This window comes from Hydra viridissima, unplaced genomic scaffold (genome assembly GCF_058129835.1).
Source record: "Hydra viridissima isolate aposymbiotic clone 2 unplaced genomic scaffold, HvirCarnegie_v1 scaffold_2, whole genome shotgun sequence".
NCBI classification, from domain to species: Eukaryota; Metazoa; Cnidaria; class Hydrozoa; order Anthoathecata; family Hydridae; genus Hydra; species Hydra viridissima.
Genome location: NW_028324301.1, coordinates 26,827,197 through 26,848,282, shown reverse-complemented (window position 1 = coordinate 26,848,282; position 21,086 = coordinate 26,827,197). Strand labels below are relative to the sequence as shown.

The window sequence follows — 21,086 nt, the reverse complement described above, 5'->3', positions numbered from 1 at the left end:
TTTATTTTACGTTTACCTTGTATTTTATCTTGCCTTTTTGTGTTTTGTGATGTCAAGCTACATAATCTAAACTTAAAAGAAGGAAACTAGGCTAACTTTTCTAGTAGAATATTATGTTGTTGGTTTTGTATGCAGCCTAACTTTAGTTTCATCTATATTTTATTTTGCGTTTATCTTATATTTTATCTTGTCTTTTTGAGTTTTGTATTTTGTGATGTCAAGCTACATAATTTAAACTTAAAAGAAGAAAACTAGGCTAACTTTTCTTTGAAAAATTGTTCAAAAACTACCTTACACCGATAGAGATAGCTCACGAATTTAAAAAGTTGCATCTATTCATCTTCTTCTTCAGCAAAGTAAAGCTTTTTATGCACTTTTACTCTCTAACTTACCTATATTTGCGTAAAGGATTTTATTTAATTCAATTTAAACATAACTAGTAGAATATTATGTTGTTGGTTTTGTATGCAGCCTAACTTTAGTTTCATCTATATTTTATTTTGCGTTTATCTTATATTTTATCTTGTCTTTTTGAGTTTTATATTTTGTGATGTCAAGCTACATAAGCTAAACTTTAAAGAGGAAATTTACGCTAACCTGTCTTTGAAAAACTATTCAAAAACTACCTTTAACAAAGTAGCGAGGCTTTTTATGCGCTTTTACTCTCTAACATACCTATTTTTGCGCAAAGGATTTTATTTAATTCAATTTAAACATGCCTAGTAGATTATTATGTTGTTGGTTTTTTATGCAGCCTAACTTTAGCTACATCTATTTTTCATTTTACGTTTGTCTTATATTTTATTTTATCTTTTTGTGTTCTGTGATGTCAAGCTACATAAGCTAATGTTAAAAGAGGAAAGCTGCGCTAACCTTTCTTTGAAAAACTATTCGAAATCTATTTTTGAGATAATCTAGATTTAAAAGAGGAACACTACGCTAATTTTGCTTTGAAAAAACTCTCGAAAACTAACTTATTCGATAGAGATAGCACACAAATTTAAAAAATTGTATCTACTCATCCACTTCTTCTACAGCAAAGTACTGAGGCTTTTTATGCACTTTTATTCTCTAACATACCTATATTTGCGCAAAGGATTTTATTTAACTCAATGTAAACATACATAGAAGAGTATTGTTACCCGTTTGTTTTATGCAGCCTAACTTTAGTTTCATCTATACATTATATTGCGTTTACCTTATATTTTATCTTGCCTTTGTTAGTTTTGTGTTTTGTTATGTCAAGCTTCATAATCTAATCTTAAAAGGGGAAAACTGCGCTAACTTTTCTTTGAAAAAGTACTCAAAAAGGACCTAAATCGATATAGATAGCTCACAATTTTAAAAAGTTGCATATAGTCATCTTCTTCTTCAGCAAAGTATCGAGGCTTTTTATGGATTTTTACTCTAACTTTCCTATATTTGCGCAAAGGACATTATTTAATTCAACTTAAACATGCCTAGTAGATTATTATGTTGTTGGTTTTTTATGCAGTCTAAACTTTGTTACATCTATATTTTACGATTAACTTATATTTTATCTTGCCTTTTTGAGCTTTGTGTTCTGTGATGTCAAGCTACATAGTCTAAACATAAAAGAGGAAAACTACGCTAAACTTGCTTTGAAAAACTATTCAAAAACTACCTTTAACAAAGTAGCGAGGCTTTTCATGCACTTTTACTCTCTAACATACCTACATTTGCGCAAAGGATTTTATTTAATTCAATTTAAACATGCCTAGTAGATTATTATGTTGTTGGTTTTTTATGCAGCCTAACTTTAGTTTCATCTATATTATGTTTTAGGTTTATCATATATTTTATCTTTTCTTTTTGAGTTTTGAGTTTTGTGATGCCAAGCAACTTAAGCTAAACTTAAAAGTGGAATGCTACGCTAACCTTTCTTTGAAAATCTATTCATAAACTACCCTAGACAAAAGCTAGATTTAAAAGAGGAAAACTACACTATTTTTACTTTGAAAAAACTTTCGAAAACTACCTTAATCGATAGAGATAGCACACGATTTTAAAAAATTGCATATAGTCATCCACTACTTCTGCAGCAAAGTAGCGAGGCTCTTTATGCACTTTTTCTCACTAGTTTGCTTATATTTACGCAAAGGAATTCATTTAATTCAATCCAAACATATATAGAAGATTATTATGTTACGATTTTTTTTTTCTTTTATGCAGCCTAACATTTATTTCACCTACATTTTATTTTACGATTAACTTTTATATTACCTTTCCTTTTAGTGTTTTGTGTTTTGTGATGTCAAGCTACATAAGCCAAACTTTAAAGAGGAAAACTACGCTAAGCTTTCTTTGAAAAACTATTCAAAAACTACCTTAAACAAAGTAGCGAGGCTTTTTATGCACTTTTACTCTCTAACATACCTACATTTGTGCATAGGGTTTTATTAGATTCTAGTAGGTTATTACGTTGTTGTTTTTTTATGCAGTCTAACTTTAGCTTCATCTATATTTTATTTTACGTTTATCTTATATTTTATTTTGTCTTTTTGAATTTTGTGTTTTGTGATGTCAAGCTACATAAGCTAAACTTAAAAGAGGAAAGCTACGCTAACCTTTCTTTGAAAAGCTGTTCAAAAACTACCTTAGACATAATCTAGATTTAAAAGAGAAAGACTACGCTATTTTTGCTTTGAAAAATCTTTCGAAAACTACCTTAATCGATAGAGATAGCACAGGATTTTAAAAAGTTGTATCTAGTCATCCACTTCTTTCACAGCAAAGTAGCGAGGCTTTCTATGCGCTTTTACTCTCTAACATACCTATTTTTGCGCAAAGGATTTTATTTAATTCAATTTAAACATGCCTAGTAGATTATTATGTTGTTGGTTTTTTATGCTGCCTAACTTTAGCTACATCTATTTTTCATTTTACGTTTGTCTTATATTTTATTTTATCTTTTTGTGTTCTGTGATGTCAAGCTACATAAGCTAATGTTAAAAGAGGAAAGCTGCGCTAACCTTTCTTTGAAAAACTATTCGAAATCTATTTTTGAGATAATCTAGATTTAAAAGAGGAACACTACGCTAATTTTGCTTTGAAAAAACTCTCGAAAACTACCTTATTCAATAGAGATAGCACACAAATTTAAAAAATTGTATCTACTCATCCACTTCTTCTTTTTATGGATTTTTACTCTCTTATTTACCCAAATTTGCGCAAAGGACTTTACTTAATTCAACTTAAACATGTCTAGTAGATTATTAAGTTGTTTGTTTTTTATGCAGCCTAACTTTAGTTTCATTTATATTTTATTTTACGTTTATCTGATACTTTATCTTGTCTTTTTGTGTGTTGTTTTGTCAAGCTACATAAGCTAAACTTAAAAGTGGAAAAGTACGCTAACCTTTCTTTGAAAATCTATTCAAAAACTGCCTTAGACATAAGCTAGATTTAAAAGAGGAAGACTACGCTATTTATGCTTTTAAAAAACTTTCGAAAAATACCTTAATCCATTGAGGTAGTGCACGAATTTACAAAGTTGTATCTAGTCATCCACTTCTTCTATAGCAAAGTAGCGAGGCTTTTTATGCACTTTTGCGTTCTAATTTATCTCTGTTTACGCATATGGTTTTTGTTTATTTCTATGTAATGATATACAAAAGAGTATTTTGTTAAAGATTATGCTGCAGGAGCTGCGTAAAAAAACTCTGGCGACCTTTCCTTAAGAAAAAAGCAACTGAAAGACATGTGCGCCTTAGAAAATTCAAATCGCGATTCACCAAATTAAAAGACGAAAAGAACGACCTTTAAAAGCTCTCACTAGACATTTGTGTTTATGATAGGCAATGCAGTTTTTGATTTTATGCAGCCTAACATTTGTTTCATCTATATCTTATTTTACGTTTATCTTATACTTTATCTTGCCTTTTTGAGTTTAGTATTTTGTGATGTCATGCTAAATAAACTATACTTTGCTAATTTTTATTTGAAAAAATATTCAAAAACTACCTGAATTATAAGCTAGATCTAAAGGAGGAAAACTACGCTAACTTTTCTTTAAAAAAAATATTTAAAAACTACCTTAAACATAAGCTATATCCAAAAGAGGAAAACTATGCTAACTTTTCTTTAAAAAAATATTTAAAAACTACCTTAAACATAAGCTAGATCTAAAAGAGGAAAACTACGCTAACTTTTCTTTGAAAAAATACTCAAAAACTACCTTAAACATAAGCTAGATCTAAAAGAGGAAAACTACGCTAACTTTTCTTTGAAAAAATACTCAAAAACTACCTTAAACATAAGCTAGATCTAAAAGAGGAAAACTACGCTAACAATTCTTTGAAAAAATATTCGAAAACTACCTTTAAACATGATTTAGATTTAATAGATGAAAACTACGCTAACATTTCTTTGAAAAAACATTCAAAAACTACCTTTAAACATGATTTAAATTTAATAGATGAAAACTACGCTAACATTTCTTTGAAAAAACATTCAAAAACTACCTTTAAACATGATTTAAATTTAAAAAAGGAAAACTACGCTAACATTTCTTTGAAAAAATATTCAAAAAGTACCTTAATCGAAAGAGATAGCACACGAAATTAAAAAGTTGCATTTAGTCATCCGTTTCTTCTTCATCAAAGTAGCGAGGCGTTTATGCACTTTTTATTCTCTAAGTTATCTCTACTTACGCAAATGGCTTTTGTTTATTTCAATGTAAAACTTTTCAAAAGAGTATTTTGTTAAAGATTATGCTGCAGGGGCTGTGTAAGAAAACTCTGGTGACCTTTCTTTAAGAAAAAGCAACTAAAGTAGATGTGCGCCTAAGAAAATCCAAATTGCGATTCACTAAATTAAAAGACATATACAACAAACTTTAAAAGTGAAACTATTTTTACAAGCGTATTTGGTAAAGATGAAATGTTCTTATGACATTTTAACGTTACGAAAGGGATTTTCTTCTGTTCAAATATTTATTACAATTTAAAGTGTTAAATAATGTTACAGAAACGACCTAAAACGCCTGTTGTATTAATTTAAACGAACAAAATAGATAAAAAAAAAGAAAAACTATCATTAAAAAAAAAAAAGTAAAAAAAGAAAAGAAATAGAAGTTGAGGAAAAATAAAAATAAGAACTTCTAACAAAGAGCTCTTCTTTTTATTTTTCAGATTTTAGATGCTTAATTCCTTGAATGAAAAGTTGAACTGATGACTCACTACTAAGGTTGTTCCTAGCCTTCCGTTCTCAAACTAGGCCATTCTGAGAGGCTGTTTGATTAAGTACCGTTGATAGTAGTATCGCACGTAAGAGACTTCTAAAACTCTGATTATTATTAATTCCTGGAATGAAGAGATGACTTCATACTCACTAACGAGGTTGTTCTTAGCCATCCGTTCTTAAACTAAGCAAAACAGTGAAGTTGTTTGATTAAGTATCACAGTTTGCTGATTTGCACATGCACCATTGCCGAAACTGTGATGCTTGGTTCCTTGATTGGATTGAAGAAGCTCATCACCATGCATTTTACAAGCTGTCCGTTGTTATGTTTTGCAATTCAGTGGTTCTGTTTTGCAATTCATTTTCTGTTTGTTTAAGTATCATCGATGGTGGTGTCGTGCATGCAAACTTTCCGAAACTCTGATGCTTGTTTTTCTTGAATGGAGAATGAGCTTATACTTTAGGTGACTTTTAAAACTGCAGTAATTAGTGCCTCGAATGGAAAAACGAACTCATTCATTACAGACCAAGGTTGTTCCTGGCCATCCGTTAACATATTAGGCAACAGTACAGCGAAGCTGTTTGTTTTACAAGCTTTTGTCGTTTCGAGAAATCACTACATTAAGCATTCGATGGTGATACACGACTGATGGCCAGGTTCTGATTTTCGAATGAAAAGAAGAGTCGCATCCGACCACCGGTCGGCTTTCGACGCAAAACAGCTGTACACACTCGTCCAACGATCCAGTGACTAACTGTTGCAACGAGAAAGTTAGCTTTATTTGTCGTGCAGATTGTCCGCTTTGACGTAAAATGCTAGAAATTTGCTGAACGCTCGGTTTGCGCCGCCCAAGAGTCATTCTGTTTCTGCGTTGCCAGCGTCTGTCGGCTAAATACAACTGTAGACTCCGCGCAAGCTTTTTCACCGCAAAAGTTGTACAGAGCCACACCGAAGGCTAAAATCGACTTTAAGGTCGAAGGTTAAAATCGACCCTAGAGGTTTGAAAACGACGTCACGAAATTTTCAAGACATCATCGAAGAAAATTACGGCGGCCAGATGCAACTCTTAGTACTAACTCTACTAATCTTAGTACGTTAAGCATTCCAGTCGAGAGATCAGACGTTTTTTCGTCACCTAAGAGACCGGCCGATGCGTTTGCGACGCTGCGGAAAGAAAGAAGATGGCAAACCACAGGGTTGTTACCGTAACAAACCTCCGTGAGTACCTCCATCTCGAGTGGCTTTTGAAGAAACGTTCGTTTTAAACTCAAAGGGATGGTTGTTAAAGCTCACAAACGCCTGGTTAACGATTTTCTAACGGCAGACACCGTGTTTACAATGGATACAGACCGATTAACTGAGCCCAAAGCGCAAGATCTATCAGAAAACTCCTCTAGGTCGATGCAACGAGACGACTAGACACGTGCGTCTAAAGGCATTTTACAATTGAAGGACGCCCCTCGTGGGCCCTTTAACCTTAACACTAAACTCCTGCTTGATATCCTCGTCCCCAGGTTTCCAAACCGTAACCCCAACCCCCTCTAATCCTAACCCCCTTACCCTCTAACTCTCCCCCCTCAAAAAAACAAAAAACATAAAAAAGCAAACAAAACGAAAAAAAAACTTGCTTCCCTCCTCACTTTTAGCTCTAGGATGCAACACCTTTTTGCCGCCCTCCGCTAGAAGGGAGTAGGGAGTAACGAAAGCTTGACATCAAAGTAGCGTTTCGTATGAGATTTGTTTGCCAAAATTTGAGCGTTTTTAAAAAAGCCAAGACTTCGTCAGAGGGGTTTCTTCTTTTCTCCTAAAGCTATCGATCGATTAAAAAGCTCAAAGCAAAGAAATTCAAAACAAAATACAAAAACGGGAAGTTTTAGTTTCTGCACCACAAGCCAAGCACTAGTTCAAACTGGAGATAATAAAAGGAAATCGAATGATCTCACTTCTCAAACCACTGAGCTGCCATTGGTCGGCAGTCTCTTGTTTGGAGACCATTGAGCTGCCATTGGTTGGCTGTTTAATCGTTGCGATTGGTCGGCAGTTTTATCGTTGGAGACCATTGAGAGATATAAAAGGAATTTTTTTTTTGAGCACAACATTAAACGTTAAATCGTTAGATGTTGTTATAAAGGCACCATTAGAATGCGATGTCCTCAAATATTTTCCTCGATATTTTAATAAGTAAACAAAAACAAAACTAAGTCTTGCAACTGGCGAAAACTTTCAATAAGCAAACAAAGCAACAACTTTCCTTTCGAGTTTTTTACATTTTAAACAAAAGACAAACAAAGAAAAAAAAAAAACAAACAAAAACAAAAACAAAAACAAAAAAACAAAACAAAAACAAAACAGAAAAGGGAGAATGAGTGAGTCGACTGATTTCGCTCAACTGTCTTAAACGAGAAGTCATAAACGTTTGCTTGTGCCAGCAAGTTGCAAATTAAGTTGTAAATGAACTGCACCGCAAAAGCTTAACCACAGTTTATTAAGCATATTAAGCCTTTGCTGACATGTTAAGACATTTTAAGCCTTTGCTATTATCATGAGGCTTTTGCTCCACGAGCCAAAAAAGTACGCTAGAGTTGACAAACTGCATCGCGGTCGAAAAGTGTAATTACGCCAACACTTTTATCCGTTTTAAGCATTTCGTTTTCGCACGAACAACAATTAAAGCAGCTCGTTGAGCTTAACGACGTTCGTATTTTTTTTCGAAGCCAAAACTTCGGCTATAAGTAGAATGAAGAGGCACTTCGAAAAACAACAAAGCTGTTCGCAGTCGATAGCAACGAGCGACAACATCTCTGCGAGTCTGGCATCAAGGTAAACAGTTTTTTTTTACATTTTCATTTGTAAGTGCCACTTTTGTGTACATTATGTATTCAAAAATTTCTTGCTGACGCTAGATTTTTCGTTTTCAATGAACAACAGTTGCAACCTCTAGTCGTTTGCTAAAACAGCTTGCTAGGACAACCAAATCAATCATATGTTGTGAAAATTTCTTTTTGTTCAACTGACTAAGGAAGATCGAGCGAACGCTTTTTTTTTTATAACTTGTTTGTATCATATTGCTATTAAGAAAACAGCGTTGTGTATACTAAACGTGACATAATTGGCAATTATCCGTAACTAAAAATAAGATAGAAATTACAAACTTGATACCATATTTTAATTACTCTAACAAAACTAGACGTCATCGCGTGAGAAAATAAATGTTCATAACACATAACCTATTTTTTTGTTTTTTTTTTCTTCTCTTTTTTCCTTTTAATCTCTTTTCTTTCGTCCAAAAAGCGTTTTGATTTTTGCCTCGCCACAAGCGATGAAATCGATAAAAAAACCTGCTCGGACATTCTCAATTCTCAACAACAAAAGCAATCAAAGTTCTAGCTCTCGAGCACGTGCGCCGACAGGTTGATGAAACCGTTCAAATATGCTCGATCGCTAGAATTTAAAGAAAGAAACAAGCCAGAAACAAACCAAAATAAAAAAAACAAAAACAAAAATGGACATCTTTAGAACGCTTAAATTTTATAAAATATTTTCCTCTGCGTTTTTAACCAGCTAAACTGTCGTAAAGTTTTTTCGGTGCAGTTCATTTAAAAAACTTAGTTTTCAACTTTTAAACGTTTTAGACTTCTCGTTTAAGGCAGTCGAAAGAAATGAGTCGACTCACTCTCTCTCTCCCTATTCGGTTTTGTTTTTGTTTATTTGTTTTTGTTTTTTCTTCGTTTGCCTTCGTTTGCCTTTGTTTGCTTTTGGAAAAGTTGTCGCCATGCGAGACTTAGTTTTTTTTTTTTTTTGCTCAAATTGAGCACAAGTGAGTTTCTAGTCTTGAAAGTGTGCAAAGTGTGGGCCAATCTGGTGGCTGGAGTGATGACACGTGAATGCTGGAAATTCCAGACTTTGAGCGGATTCAGCGTACATAGAAAGAAAATGTAGCATTCACGTGGGTCTCTCCTAAGCGTGCCATTGGTCGGTCTGCTGTCCTTAAGTACCCCCCTCCCCCCCCTCAACGTCACGTTTGCTCAACTTTCTCGGTCTTTGGCGCCCAGAGAAAGCTTGAGGAAGGATAAAAAATGGCGAGGTTTCGGTACTGCGTTTTCTGTTTTTCTTATTTGTTTTTGTTTGTTTGCTTGTTTGTTTGTTTGTTTGTTTGTTAATTTTTTTAATTTTTTTTTTTTTGTTTGTTTGTTTCGTTCGTTTGTTTGTTTGTTTGTTTCGTTTGCTTCGTTTGTTTTGTGATGTTTTGTTTTCCCTTCTTGATGGCACAAAACAGAAGCAAACAAGACTTTCGGTTATATTCGGTTATATTCGGTTCAATAAAAGTTTGTTGGTTTCTGCACAACAACAACAACAACCACAACAACAAAAGTCCCTCTGTCCCTCAAAAGCAGTTTCTCCTCTGTCCTAAAGAAGAGCCTCTTTGTAATCGATCTTGTCTGAATGCAGCTCTCCTTTTGCCTACAGGTTTTTATTCCAACCCTTTTGTTGTTGTTAGTGCCATGTTGTTGTTATTGTTATACTCTGTAAAAGCAGTTGTTGCTGTTGTACTTGTTTGTTGTTTCTAAAGACACTGTTGTTGCTGCTGTTAGCGCTGTTAGTAATCACCCACTTGGCTTGTATTTTTGTTTCTTGTTTTTGTTTTTTGTTTTATTTATAAACACTCTCTGAGTAAGTGATGCTGTTGCTGTTGTTGTTGTTACAGTTGCAATGAGTGTTTGTTAATGTTCCCCCACTTGGCTTGTACTTTTGTTTTCTGTTTTGTTTTGTTTTTTTTTTGTTTTTGTTTTTTTTTTCTCAACACTCTCTGAGTAAGTGATGCTGTTGCTGTAGTCGTTGTTATAGTTGCAATGAGTGTTTGTTAATGTTCACCAACTTGGCTTGTTTATAATCTATTTTATTTTATCAACACTCTCTGAGTCAGTGATGGTGTTGCTGTTGCTGTTGTCGTTATTATGCTTGCAATGGGAGTTGTTACTGTTCACCCACTTTGCTTGTTTTGTTTTTATTTCTTTATTTTATCAACACCCTTTGAGCCAGTGATGCTGTTGCTGTTGTTGTTGTTATAGTTGCAATGAGTGTTGTTAATGTTCACCCACTTTGCTTGTGTTTTTGTTTTTGTTTATCAACACCCTTTGTGTCAGTGATGCTGTTGCTGTTGTTCTTATTACAGTTGCAATGAGTGTTTGTTAATGTTCACCAACTTGGCTTGTTTATAATCTATTTTGTTTTATCAACACTCTCTGAGTCAGTGATGCTGATGCTGTTGTTGTTATTGTGCTTGCAATAAGTGTTGCTAATGTTCACCCACTTTGCTTGTTTTGTTTGTGCTTTTGTTTTTGTTTATCAACACCCTTTGAGTCACTGATGCTGTTGCTGTTGGTGTTATTATAGTTGCAATGAGTGTTAATGTTCACCCACTTTGCTTGCTTTGTTTGTTTGTTGCTTTTTTTTTTTATCAACACCCTGCGAGTTAGTGATGCTGTTGCTGCTTTTGTCATTTTACTTGTATTTATAGTTGTTACTGTTCAGCCACTTTGCTTGTTTTTTAATCTGTTTTATTTTATCACCACTCTCTGAGTCAGTGATGATGTTGCTGATGCTGTTGTTGTTATTTTACTTGCAATGATAGCTGTTACTGTTCAGCCACTTTGCTTGTTTTGTTTGTTTGTTTGTTTGTTTTTTTTATCAATATCCTCTGAGTAAGTGATGCTGTTGCTGTTGTTGTTGTTATAGTTGCAATGAGTGTTTGTTAATGTTCCCCCCCTTGGCTTGTACTTCTGTTTTCTGTTTTGTTTTGTTTTTGTTTTTTTTGTTGTTTTTTTTCTCAACACTCTCTGAGTAAGTGATGCTGTTGCTGTAGTCGTTGTTATAGTTGCAATGAGTGTTTGTTAATGTTCACAAACTTGGCATGTTTATAATCTATTTTATTTTATCAACACTCTCTGAGTCAGTGATGCTGATGCTGTTGTTGTTATTATGCTTGCAATAAGTGTTGTTAATGTTCACCCACTCTGCTTGTTTTGTTTGTGCCTTTGTTTTTGTTTATCAACACCCTTTGAGTCACTGATGCTGTTGCTGTTGGTGTTATTATAGTTGCAATGAGTGTTAATGTTCACCCACTTTGCTTGCTTTATTTGTTTGTTGCTTTTTTTTTTATCAACACCCTGCGAGTTAGTGATGCTGTTGCTGCTTTTGTCATTTTACTTGTATTTATAGTTGTTACTGTTTAGCCACTTTGCTTGTTTTTTAATCTGTTTTATTTTATCACCACTCTCTGAGTCAGTGATGATGTTGCTGATGCTGTTGTTGTTATTTTACTTGCAATGATAGCTGTTACTGTTCAGCCACTTTGCTTGTTTTTTTTTTGTTTTTGTTTTGTTTGTTTGTTTGTTTGTTTTTTTATATATCCTCTGAGTTAGTGATGCTGTTGTTGTTATTATGCTTTCAATGAGAGCTGTTACTGTTCACCCACTTTGTTTGTTTATAATCTGTTTTATTTTATCAACACTCTCTGAGTCAGTGATGCTGATGCTGATGCTGTTGTTGTTATTATGCTTGCAGTGAGAGTTGTTACTGTTCACCCACTTTGCTTGCTTATTGTCTATTTTATTTTGTCAACACTCTCTGAGTCAGTGATGCTGATGCTGATGCTGTTGTTGTTATTATGCTTGCAATGAGAGTTGTTACTGTTCACCCAATTTGCTTGTTTTGTTTTTTTATTTGTTTTTTTGTTTGTTTTTGTTTTGCTTGTTTTTTTTTATCAATACCCTCTGAGTCAGTGATGCTGTTGCTGTTGTTGTTGTTGTTGTTATAGTTGCAATGAGTGTTTGTTAATGTTCCCCCACTTGGCTTGTACTTTTGTTTTCTTTTTTGTTATGTCAACACTCTCTGAGTCAGTGATGCTGATGCTGTTGTTATTATGCTTGCAATGAGAGTTGTTACTGTTGTAGTTATGTCTGTCATTTGTCCTTGTTAGCAAGTTCTATTTGCCCTCTCTTGCCTTTTTTCAACACAGTTTCTTTCTTTGAGTCATATGGTTGCGAGATCCTCTCAAACTCCATCTCTTTATTTATTTGTTTCTTTTTTTTTTTTTTTTTTCTCATTCTCCTTCTCATAATAGCAATCACTGCTGCCACCATGCATGTAATGCTAGTTGCTCTCATTCTTTTTCATTTGCTAGTGGAAACTTTGTTTCTTCTTGTTGCTCTCTTTTCTTTCTTTTTTCTCTTTTGCAGAGGATTCGAAAAAACACAGCTCTTCCCTGCAGTTGTAAACATTCCAGGATTCCAGGATGCAGGCAGAAGAAAAACACTCTCACTAACTGTCTTCTTTTTTTTAGCATAAACCGTTGCAAACAAACACCTGAACATGTCTTCTTCACAAGAAAACAACACTGTTGTTGCCCCTTCTCCGAACTCTAAAGCGAAAAAAAAGAAAAGAAGGCAGTCACAAGAACAGAGAGACTTAAAGCTCAAAAACAAAGTCAGGGCCGCATTAGTTGCAGCGTGTGGCTCCGTAAACAGGGTTGTACCTTTCTATGGTACCAAGAAGAGGTACGCTGTTAGCTGTCCGATGCCTTTGTGCAAACATTCCTCCACAAGCATTAAAAGACACTTGACTAAAAAAGATCATTCTTGGACTTTGGATGAAGCTTCCATCTTTTACTCTGCAATGGTCAGGAAGTTTCAGCATGCTCGTCTCGAACGCAAGTCCGGCTGTCCAAAACCTTACCCCTGTTTGCAATGTTGGAAGTATTACGACCGACTGGACATACACTTGAAAGAGACTCATTTCTACGATTCCAAGACGATCAAACAAAAGATTGCAGAGGCAAAGCGATACGACAACGACAAGCTCTATGTCCCTCAATTTATTCGACCTGCCTTCTTTGGTATTAAGCCAGTAGCTGAACAAGCGTCTGCATCAGGCTCTGCATCCTCTGCTCCTGGGCCTTCCTCCTCTTTTTCTTCTCCGGTTCTTTCCTCTGATCCTCTTTTAAGCTTGCCCTCATCAGTTGCTGGTTCGTCCGAGGCTCCTTCTGCAAACCACTGCACCTCTGTAGAAAACAAAGAGCTGAACACCGAATCCGTCCTAGACTCTGATTTTAATTCCTTAAAGCACTTGGTTTCCAACTCCTCCGTCTTGACAGAAGATAAGAGACTCTTGTTTCAGCTGGACAAAGATGCTTTTCACTTTTATTACCAGTCAGCAGATGAGCTCTTCAGAGATTTTGAAAAGTGGCTTGTGGTAGCCAACAACAACACTTTGTCACAAGCAAAGATCTACAAAAATGCAGTTGTTGAAATATTGACATGTTGTGACAGCACGCTGACGCTGCACCCGAACGCTCTCACCAATTCCAACGTTTTGGAGGATAGATACTTTTCCATGCACTTTAAAAACATTCAGCTCAATTCCAAGCTGAGTGAACTTGACCAAACAAAAGCCATGTCTTGTCACACGTTGTACAACCGCCTTGTCTACCTTTGTCTCCTGTTTCGTTTCAGTGAAGCCAGGAATGTCTATTTCGGACTTTCTCATGAGGCCATCCGACGTTTGCGCTGCAAGGTGGAGGAGTTACAAAAAGTGCTGAGGCCCTTTCGTTCTTTGAGGAGGAGCCTTGTGAAAAGCAAAAAATGCATCAACATCATCAATGTCAGTTTGCTGAACGAATATGGCAAGTCTGCATACGTAAGACAGTTAGTGGAATCGATTAGAAAGCCGTCTCTTACACCGACTAGAGACAATGCTGTGTCTCTACGAAACCATCTTCTGCTCTCTGTCACTGTAATTAACAGTTTAAGAAAATCTAACATTGCTCTTTTAAACATTAGAGACTACATGGCTGCTGAGAAGAGTGAGTGTGGATATTGCATTGTGCAAGAGCGCTACAAAACAGCATACAAGTACGGAGCCAAAAACATTCTAGTGCCGAACGACTTGAAAGTGTTGATCGATATTTATTTGCTGAGATACAGAGACCTTCTTGTCAACGACTCTCACTACATGGCTGCAGACACCAAGACTGTTTTGGAGTTGAGCGACTGCTACAGGCCCCTTTTTCCATCGATGAGACCCAACAAAGACGAATGTGTGACACTCGGTGCAACTAGAGTGCCTGTTTACCAGATGGGTTCCTCTGCTATCTCCTCTTGCCTGACGTCCTGCTTCAGAAAAAGCCAAGTAAACATTCCCATGAAGCGTCTTACTCCCACTTGCATTCGCGGTTCGATAGCCACTTACTTTGCCAACAACAGCAAAGAAGATCGCGAGCGGTTTGCTACACTCTACATGAAGCACAGCAGGAACACAATGGATAGCTTTTATGTGTCCCAGTGGAACGCTGCAGAGGAGTTGCGCTTTGCCCTGGGCATCGGACAGTCCTTCGGAGTCATAGAGTCTTTGACTGTTGAAAAGTCTGAGAGACCACCAAAGAAGGAGAAGGATGTGATGGACTGGCTCCAAACTAATGCAGAGGAGTACGGTTTTCATGAGGTTGAGGACATCTTTGAGGAAGATTTAGACTCCGGTTCTGACTCTGAAGAATGTGCTGCTACTTTCAGCTGTACCACAGTGGTTCCGTTTTCTCCAGCTGTAGAAAACAATGTTCCTTTAGAGGATAGCAACGACCATGCCGTAGATTTCTTGTGTGAACCTACCTCAACTCCTGTTTCGTCTGTTCCATCTGAACAAACAATCGCTGGTCCAGTTCTTGAACTATCCCCTGCTCTTGCACAACTAGTTCCTAACGAACAAGCTGTTTGTATGGATGTAGATCAGACTCTAGCTGTTCCTGTTGGCACAGCTTGTTCTCCTCTTGCATTAACATTATTTCCTGATGAACCGGATTTTATTGAACACCATGCAAAACTTTCTCCAGTTTACTTTAATGAGCAAGTGGTTGCCAAACCTGTTTCTGCTTCTCCTTCTCAGCAAGTCGCTTTCTGTCCTTCAAAAGAGGTCTTTTCTGTTCCTCTGACTCCTAGCCTTGTTGCTTTTCAGCAAACATTGGCCAAACCCAGTTTGTTTCTTTCATCTGATCCAGTTTCAGCTGTTCCTGTCCAACAGGCTGGTACTGTTCTTGCAAAGCAGCTCTCACCTTATGCTGTTCAATCTGTTGGTAGCCTATTTAGCCAAAGTCTTGCCTCTACATCCAGAGGTAAATTCTTTTTGATTTTTGATTTTTGATTTTTATGCAAATCTCAACACGCTTTCAAAAAATGAAAATGCCCAAATCAACTCCTTGCCCTATTGTTATTGTTAGAGCTGTAAAAAAAACAAAACAAAACAAAAAAACAACACAGAAGTGTGTATGTATTTGTTGCAGGACTAATTCTGTGATTGCTTAAATGTTTATACAAGTGAATGATACTAAAACTGATTATGTTTTAGAAGTAAAAGATCCAAGAAGAAAAAAAATCAAGTTGGAAATGCCATCTTTCACTCAAGAACTCATCGGTAATGTAAAACCTAATTTATACAAAGATATATAAACACAAACCTCTTCTTGCACAATTTCAGATGGTTAACTGTTAACAAAAACTAGCCATCATTGCTAAGTGCACTTTTAGAAAGTTGTGTCTACCCGATTTCTAATGATGAAGTTAGAAACATCACCGTTAGAAATCATGCACAGCTTGTTATCATCTCTAACACTTAGAAACTGTTGATGGTTTTTATGAATTAGAAAAATGAACATGGTTTTATTTTATTTCAGGATCAACTCAGCCAAGAACAAAGGAAAACAAAGCAGAAGTTAGCCAATGCCATTTAGGTAATCTTTCAAAAACCAGTTATTGCTATCAGTGCAAACAATAAGGTCAACAAAAAAAAAATAAATAAAAAAACAGAATAAATCTTGTCTTACTTCAGAACCAAATGAATATTTGATTTAATCACTTTGTGTTATGACTTGAGTTTGTAAAATTTTAGATGAAATAGTTGAAGAGCTGAATGCTTGCCCTGGCCACAACGAATGGTTCAACACCAGAAGTTTTCCACGATGTGCAGCTTTGGTGTTGGCATACATCTTGCAAGACGTGTTTACAGATGTAAGCTCAAGTTGCTCGTACAAAGATTACCTTGGCATCTTGGCAAATCATAGCAGTGACAAGCTCATTCATGTCTTGCAAAAGTACTCCTACCAAAGCCATATTAAAGACAAAATTAAAAACATGAAGCTAAAAATTCAAAAAGAGGGTAGTTTAGAAAAGTTTGTTCAATATGGCAATATCGTGAAACCATTTATGTAGTTTAGATAAGTTTGTTCAGTTTGGCAATAAAGATGGGCCTTTTGTGTAGTTTGTTTTATCTATGCTTTTGCAAATATTTTTATCTGTTTCGCTAAAGACATAATAAACAAGAAGTTCTGTTAAACTGTTCTCACATTTCTTATTTAAAGATAGTTCAAACTTTTTTTTATCTTTAAAAAAAAAAAAAAGAAGTCGTTTTGTTATTCTGTGAAAACTTTTAATAGAGTTGCATTTAGAATTACTTCTGATGTTTTTAAGAGTTTGTTAAAAAGCAAAATAATATTTCCTGTGATGTTAAACTGCATAAGTGAAATTTAAAAAAGGAAAACTGCTCCAACCATTTTTCGGAAAAAGAAATCAAAAAGTTCCTTATTTTAAAAGATCTAGACATCCATTTCTTCTTCAGCAAAATAGCGAGGCTTTTTTATGAACTCTTACTCTCTATTTTTTCATATCTTTACACAAAGGATTTTGTTTAGATCAATGTAAACATACATAGAAGTATATTATGTTTTTTTTTTTTTTTTTGTTTTTATGCAGTCTAACTTTTGTTTCACTTCTATTTTATTTTACGTTTATCTTGTATTTTATCATGCCTTATTGGTTTTTGCGTTTTGTGATGTCAAGCTGCGTAAGCTAAACTTAAAAGGGGAAAACTACGCTAACTTTTCTTTGAAAAAATATTCAAGAAGTACCTTAAACGAAAGAGAAAGCACACGAATCTTGCCATCCAATTCTTCTTCTGCAAAGTAGCGAGGCTTTTTATGTACTTTTGCTCTCTAATTTATCTCTATTTACGCAAAGGGTTTTATTTCAATGTAAACACGTATAAAAGAATACTTTGTTAAAAATAATGTTAAAGGAGTTGCGTAAAAAAAAACGTCTGAATAAAGTTTCTTTACAAAAAAAACAACTAAGAAACAAGCGCGCCTAAGAAAAACCAGATCGCGATTCACTAAGTCAAAAAACGAAAGAAACAAAGTTTAAAAGGTCTTTCTAGACAACAAATTCTATTTTTGGCAATGCAGTTTTTGTATTTATGCAACCTAACTTTTGTTTGACTTCTATTTTATTTTACGTTTACCTTGTATTTTATCTTGCCTTTTTGTGTTTTGTGATGTCAAGCTACATAATCTAAACTTAAAAGAAGGAAACTAGGCTAACTTTTCTAGTAGAATATTATGTTGTTGGTTTTGTATGCAGCCTAACTTTAGTTTCATCTATATTTTATTTTGCGTTTATCTTATATTTTATCTTGTCTTTTTGAGTTTTGTATTTTGTGATGTCAAGCTACATAATTTAAACTTAAAAGAAGAAAACTAGGCTAACTTTTCTTTGAAAAATTGTTCAAAAACTACCTTACACCGATAGAGATAGCTCACGAATTTAAAAAGTTGCATCTATTCATCTTCTTCTTCAGCAAAGTAAAGCTTTTTATGCACTTTTACTCTCTAACTTACCTATATTTGCGTAAAGGATTTTATTTAATTCAATTTAAACATAACTAGTAGAATATTATGTTGTTGGTTTTGTATGCAGCCTAACTTTAGTTTCATCTATATTTTATTTTGCGTTTATCTTATATTTTATCTTGTCTTTTTGAGTTTTATATTTTGTGATGTCAAGCTACATAAGCTAAACTTTAAAGAGGAAATTTACGCTAACCTGTCTTTGAAAAACTATTCAAAAACTACCTTTAACAAAGTAGCGAGGCTTTTTATGCGCTTTTACTCTCTAACATACCTATTTTTGCGCAAAGGATTTTATTTAATTCAATTTAAACATGCCTAGTAGATTATTATGTTGTTGGTTTTTTATGCAGCCTAACTTTAGCTACATCTATTTTTCATTTTACGTTTGTCTTATATTTTATTTTATCTTTTTGTGTTCTGTGATGTCAAGCTACATAAGCTAATGTTAAAAGAGGAAAGCTGCGCTAACCTTTCTTTGAAAAACTATTCGAAATCTATTTTTGAGATAATCTAGATTTAAAAGAGGAACACTACGCTAATTTTGCTTTGAAAAAACTCTCGAAAACTAACTTATTCGATAGAGATAGCACACAAATTTAAAAAATTGTATCTACTCATCCACTTCTTCTACAGCAAAGTACTGAGGCTTTTTATGCACTTTTATTCTCTAACATACCTATATTTGCGCAAAGGATTTTATTTAACTCAATGTAAACATACATAGAAGAGTATTGTTACCCGTTTGTTTTATGCAGCCTAACTTTAGTTTCATCTATACATTATATTGCGTTTACCTTATATTTTATCTTGCCTTTGTTAGTTTTGTGTTTTGTTATGTCAAGCTTCATAATCTAATCTTAAAAGGGGAAAACTGCGCTAACTTTTCTTTGAAAAAGTACTCAAAAAGGACCTAAATCGATATAGATAGCTCACAATTTTAAAAAGTTGCATATAGTCATCTTCTTCTTCAGCAAAGTATCGAGGCTTTTTATGGATTTTTACTCTAACTTTCCTATATTTGCGCAAAGGACATTATTTAATTCAACTTAAACATGCCTAGTAGATTATTATGTTGTTGGTTTTTTATGCAGTCTAAACTTTGTTACATCTATATTTTACGATTAACTTATATTTTATCTTGCCTTTTTGAGCTTTGTGTTCTGTGATGTCAAGCTACATAGTCTAAACATAAAAGAGGAAAACTACGCTAAACTTGCTTTGAAAAACTATTCAAAAACTACCTTTAACAAAGTAGCGAGGCTTTTCATGCACTTTTACTCTCTAACATACCTACATTTGCGCAAAGGATTTTATTTAATTCAATTTAAACATGCCTAGTAGATTATTATGTTGTTGGTTTTTTATGCAGCCTAACTTTAGTTTCATCTATATTATGTTTTAGGTTTATCATATATTTTATCTTTTCTTTTTGAGTTTTGAGTTTTGTGATGCCAAGCAACTTAAGCTAAACTTAAAAGTGGAATGCTACGCTAACCTTTCTTTGAAAATCTATTCATAAACTACCCTAGACAAAAGCTAGATTTAAAAGAGGAAAACTACACTATTTTTACTTTGAAAAAACTTTCGAAAACTACCTTAATCGATAGAGATAGCACACGATTTTAAAAAATTGCATATAGTCATCCACTACTTCTGCAGCAAAGTAGCGAGGCTCTTTATGCACTTTTTCTCACTAGTTTGCTTATATTTACGCAAAGGAATTCATTTAATTCAATCCAAACATATATAGAAGATTATTATGTTACGATTTTTTTTTTCTTTTATGCAGCCTAACATTTATTTCACCTACATTTTATTTTACGATTAACTTTTATATTACCTTTCCTTTTAGTGTTTTGTGTTTTGTGATGTCAAGCTACATAAGCCAAACTTTAAAGAGGAAAACTACGCTAAGCTTTCTTTGAAAAACTATTCAAAAACTACCTTAAACAAAGTAGCGAGGCTTTTTATGCACTTTTACTCTCTAACATACCTACATTTGTGCATAGGGTTTTATTAGATTCTAGTAGGTTATTACGTTGTTGTTTTTTTATGCAGTCTAACTTTAGCTTCATCTATATTTTATTTTACGTTTATCTTATATTTTATTTTGTCTTTTTGAATTTTGTGTTTTGTGATGTCAAGCTACATAAGCTAAACTTAAAAGAGGAAAGCTACGCTAACCTTTCTTTGAAAAGCTGTTCAAAAACTACCTTAGACATAATCTAGATTTAAAAGAGAAAGACTACGCTATTTTTGCTTTGAAAAATCTTTCGAAAACTACCTTAATCGATAGAGATAGCACAGGATTTTAAAAAGTTGTATCTAGTCATCCACTTCTTTCACAGCAAAGTAGCGAGGCTTTCTATGCGCTTTTACTCTCTAACATACCTATTTTTGCGCAAAGGATTTTATTTAATTCAATTTAAACATGCCTAGTAGATTATTATGTTGTTGGTTTTTTATGCTGCCTAACTTTAGCTACATCTATTTTTCATTTTACGTTTGTCTTATATTTTATTTTATCTTTTTGTGTTCTGTGATGTCAAGCTACATAAGCTAATGTTAAAAGAGGAAAGCTGCGCTAACCTTTCTTTGAAAAACTATTCGAAATCTATTTTTGAGATAATCTAGATTTAAAAGAGGAACACTACGCTAATTTTGCTTTGAAAAAACTCTCGAAAACTACCTTATTCAATAGAGATAGCACACAAATTTAAAAAATTGTATCTACTCATCCACTTCTTCTTTTTATGGATTTTTACTCTCTTATTTACCCAAATTTGCGCAAAGGACTTTACTTAATTCAACTTAAACATGTCTAGTAGATTATTAAGTTGTTTGTTTTTTATGCAGCCTAACTTTAGTTTCATTTATATTTTATTTTACGTTTATCTGATACTTTATCTTGTCTTTTTGTGTGTTGTTTTGTCAAGCTACATAAGCTAAACTTAAAAGTGGAAAAGTACGCTAACCTTTCTTTGAAAATCTATTCAAAAACTGCCTTAGACATAAGCTAGATTTAAAAGAGGAAGACTACGCTATTTATGCTTTTAAAAAACTTTCGAAAAATACCTTAATCCATTGAGGTAGTGCACGAATTTACAAAGTTGTATCTAGTCATCCACTTCTTCTATAGCAAAGTAGCGAGGCTTT

At 34.1% G+C, this 21,086-nt stretch overlaps 1 protein-coding gene and 1 long non-coding RNA gene across 4 annotated transcripts; one reads left to right on the top strand and one right to left on the bottom strand.

The window, feature by feature from the left end:
- Window positions 1-9,217: 9,217 nt before the first annotated feature.
- LOC149892671 (uncharacterized) lies at window positions 9,218-16,506 on the top strand. 3 transcript variants are annotated; one of them, XM_090080024.1, is made up of 5 exons: window positions 9,218-9,293; window positions 12,546-15,365; window positions 15,599-15,664; window positions 15,924-15,980; window positions 16,139-16,506. In XM_090080024.1, the coding sequence occupies exons 2-5, from the start codon at window positions 12,575-12,577 to the stop codon at window positions 16,456-16,458; spliced, it is 3,234 nt and encodes a 1,077-aa protein (XP_089936150.1). In that variant the 5' UTR covers window positions 9,218-9,293; window positions 12,546-12,574; the 3' UTR covers window positions 16,459-16,506. The 3 variants fall into 3 exon arrangements, with proteins under 3 accessions (XP_089936150.1, XP_089936151.1, XP_089936149.1); XM_090080025.1 differs by having other exon boundaries at window positions 9,221-9,287; XM_090080023.1 differs by having other exon boundaries at window positions 9,221-15,365.
- On the bottom strand, window positions 13,185-17,250 carry LOC149892670 (uncharacterized). The gene is made up of 2 exons (XR_016450166.1): window positions 17,154-17,250; window positions 13,185-16,346 (listed from the first exon to the last, which is right to left on the bottom strand). It is a non-coding gene; the product is annotated as an uncharacterized LOC149892670 (long non-coding RNA).
- Between the last annotated feature and the right edge of the window lie 3,836 nt (window positions 17,251-21,086).

Bases quoted from the DNA above. Each gene is read 5' to 3' on its own strand.
- LOC149892671 (XM_090080024.1), top strand. From the start codon at position 12,575: ATGTCTTCTTCACAAGAAAACAACACTGTTGTTGCCCCTTCTCCGAAC. The intron at 15,665-15,923 runs GTAATGTAAAAC...ATTTTATTTCAG, and splicing joins TTTCACTCAAGAACTCATCG to GATCAACTCAGCCAAGAACA. The intron at 15,981-16,138 runs GTAATCTTTCAA...GTAAAATTTTAG, and splicing joins AGTTAGCCAATGCCATTTAG to ATGAAATAGTTGAAGAGCTG.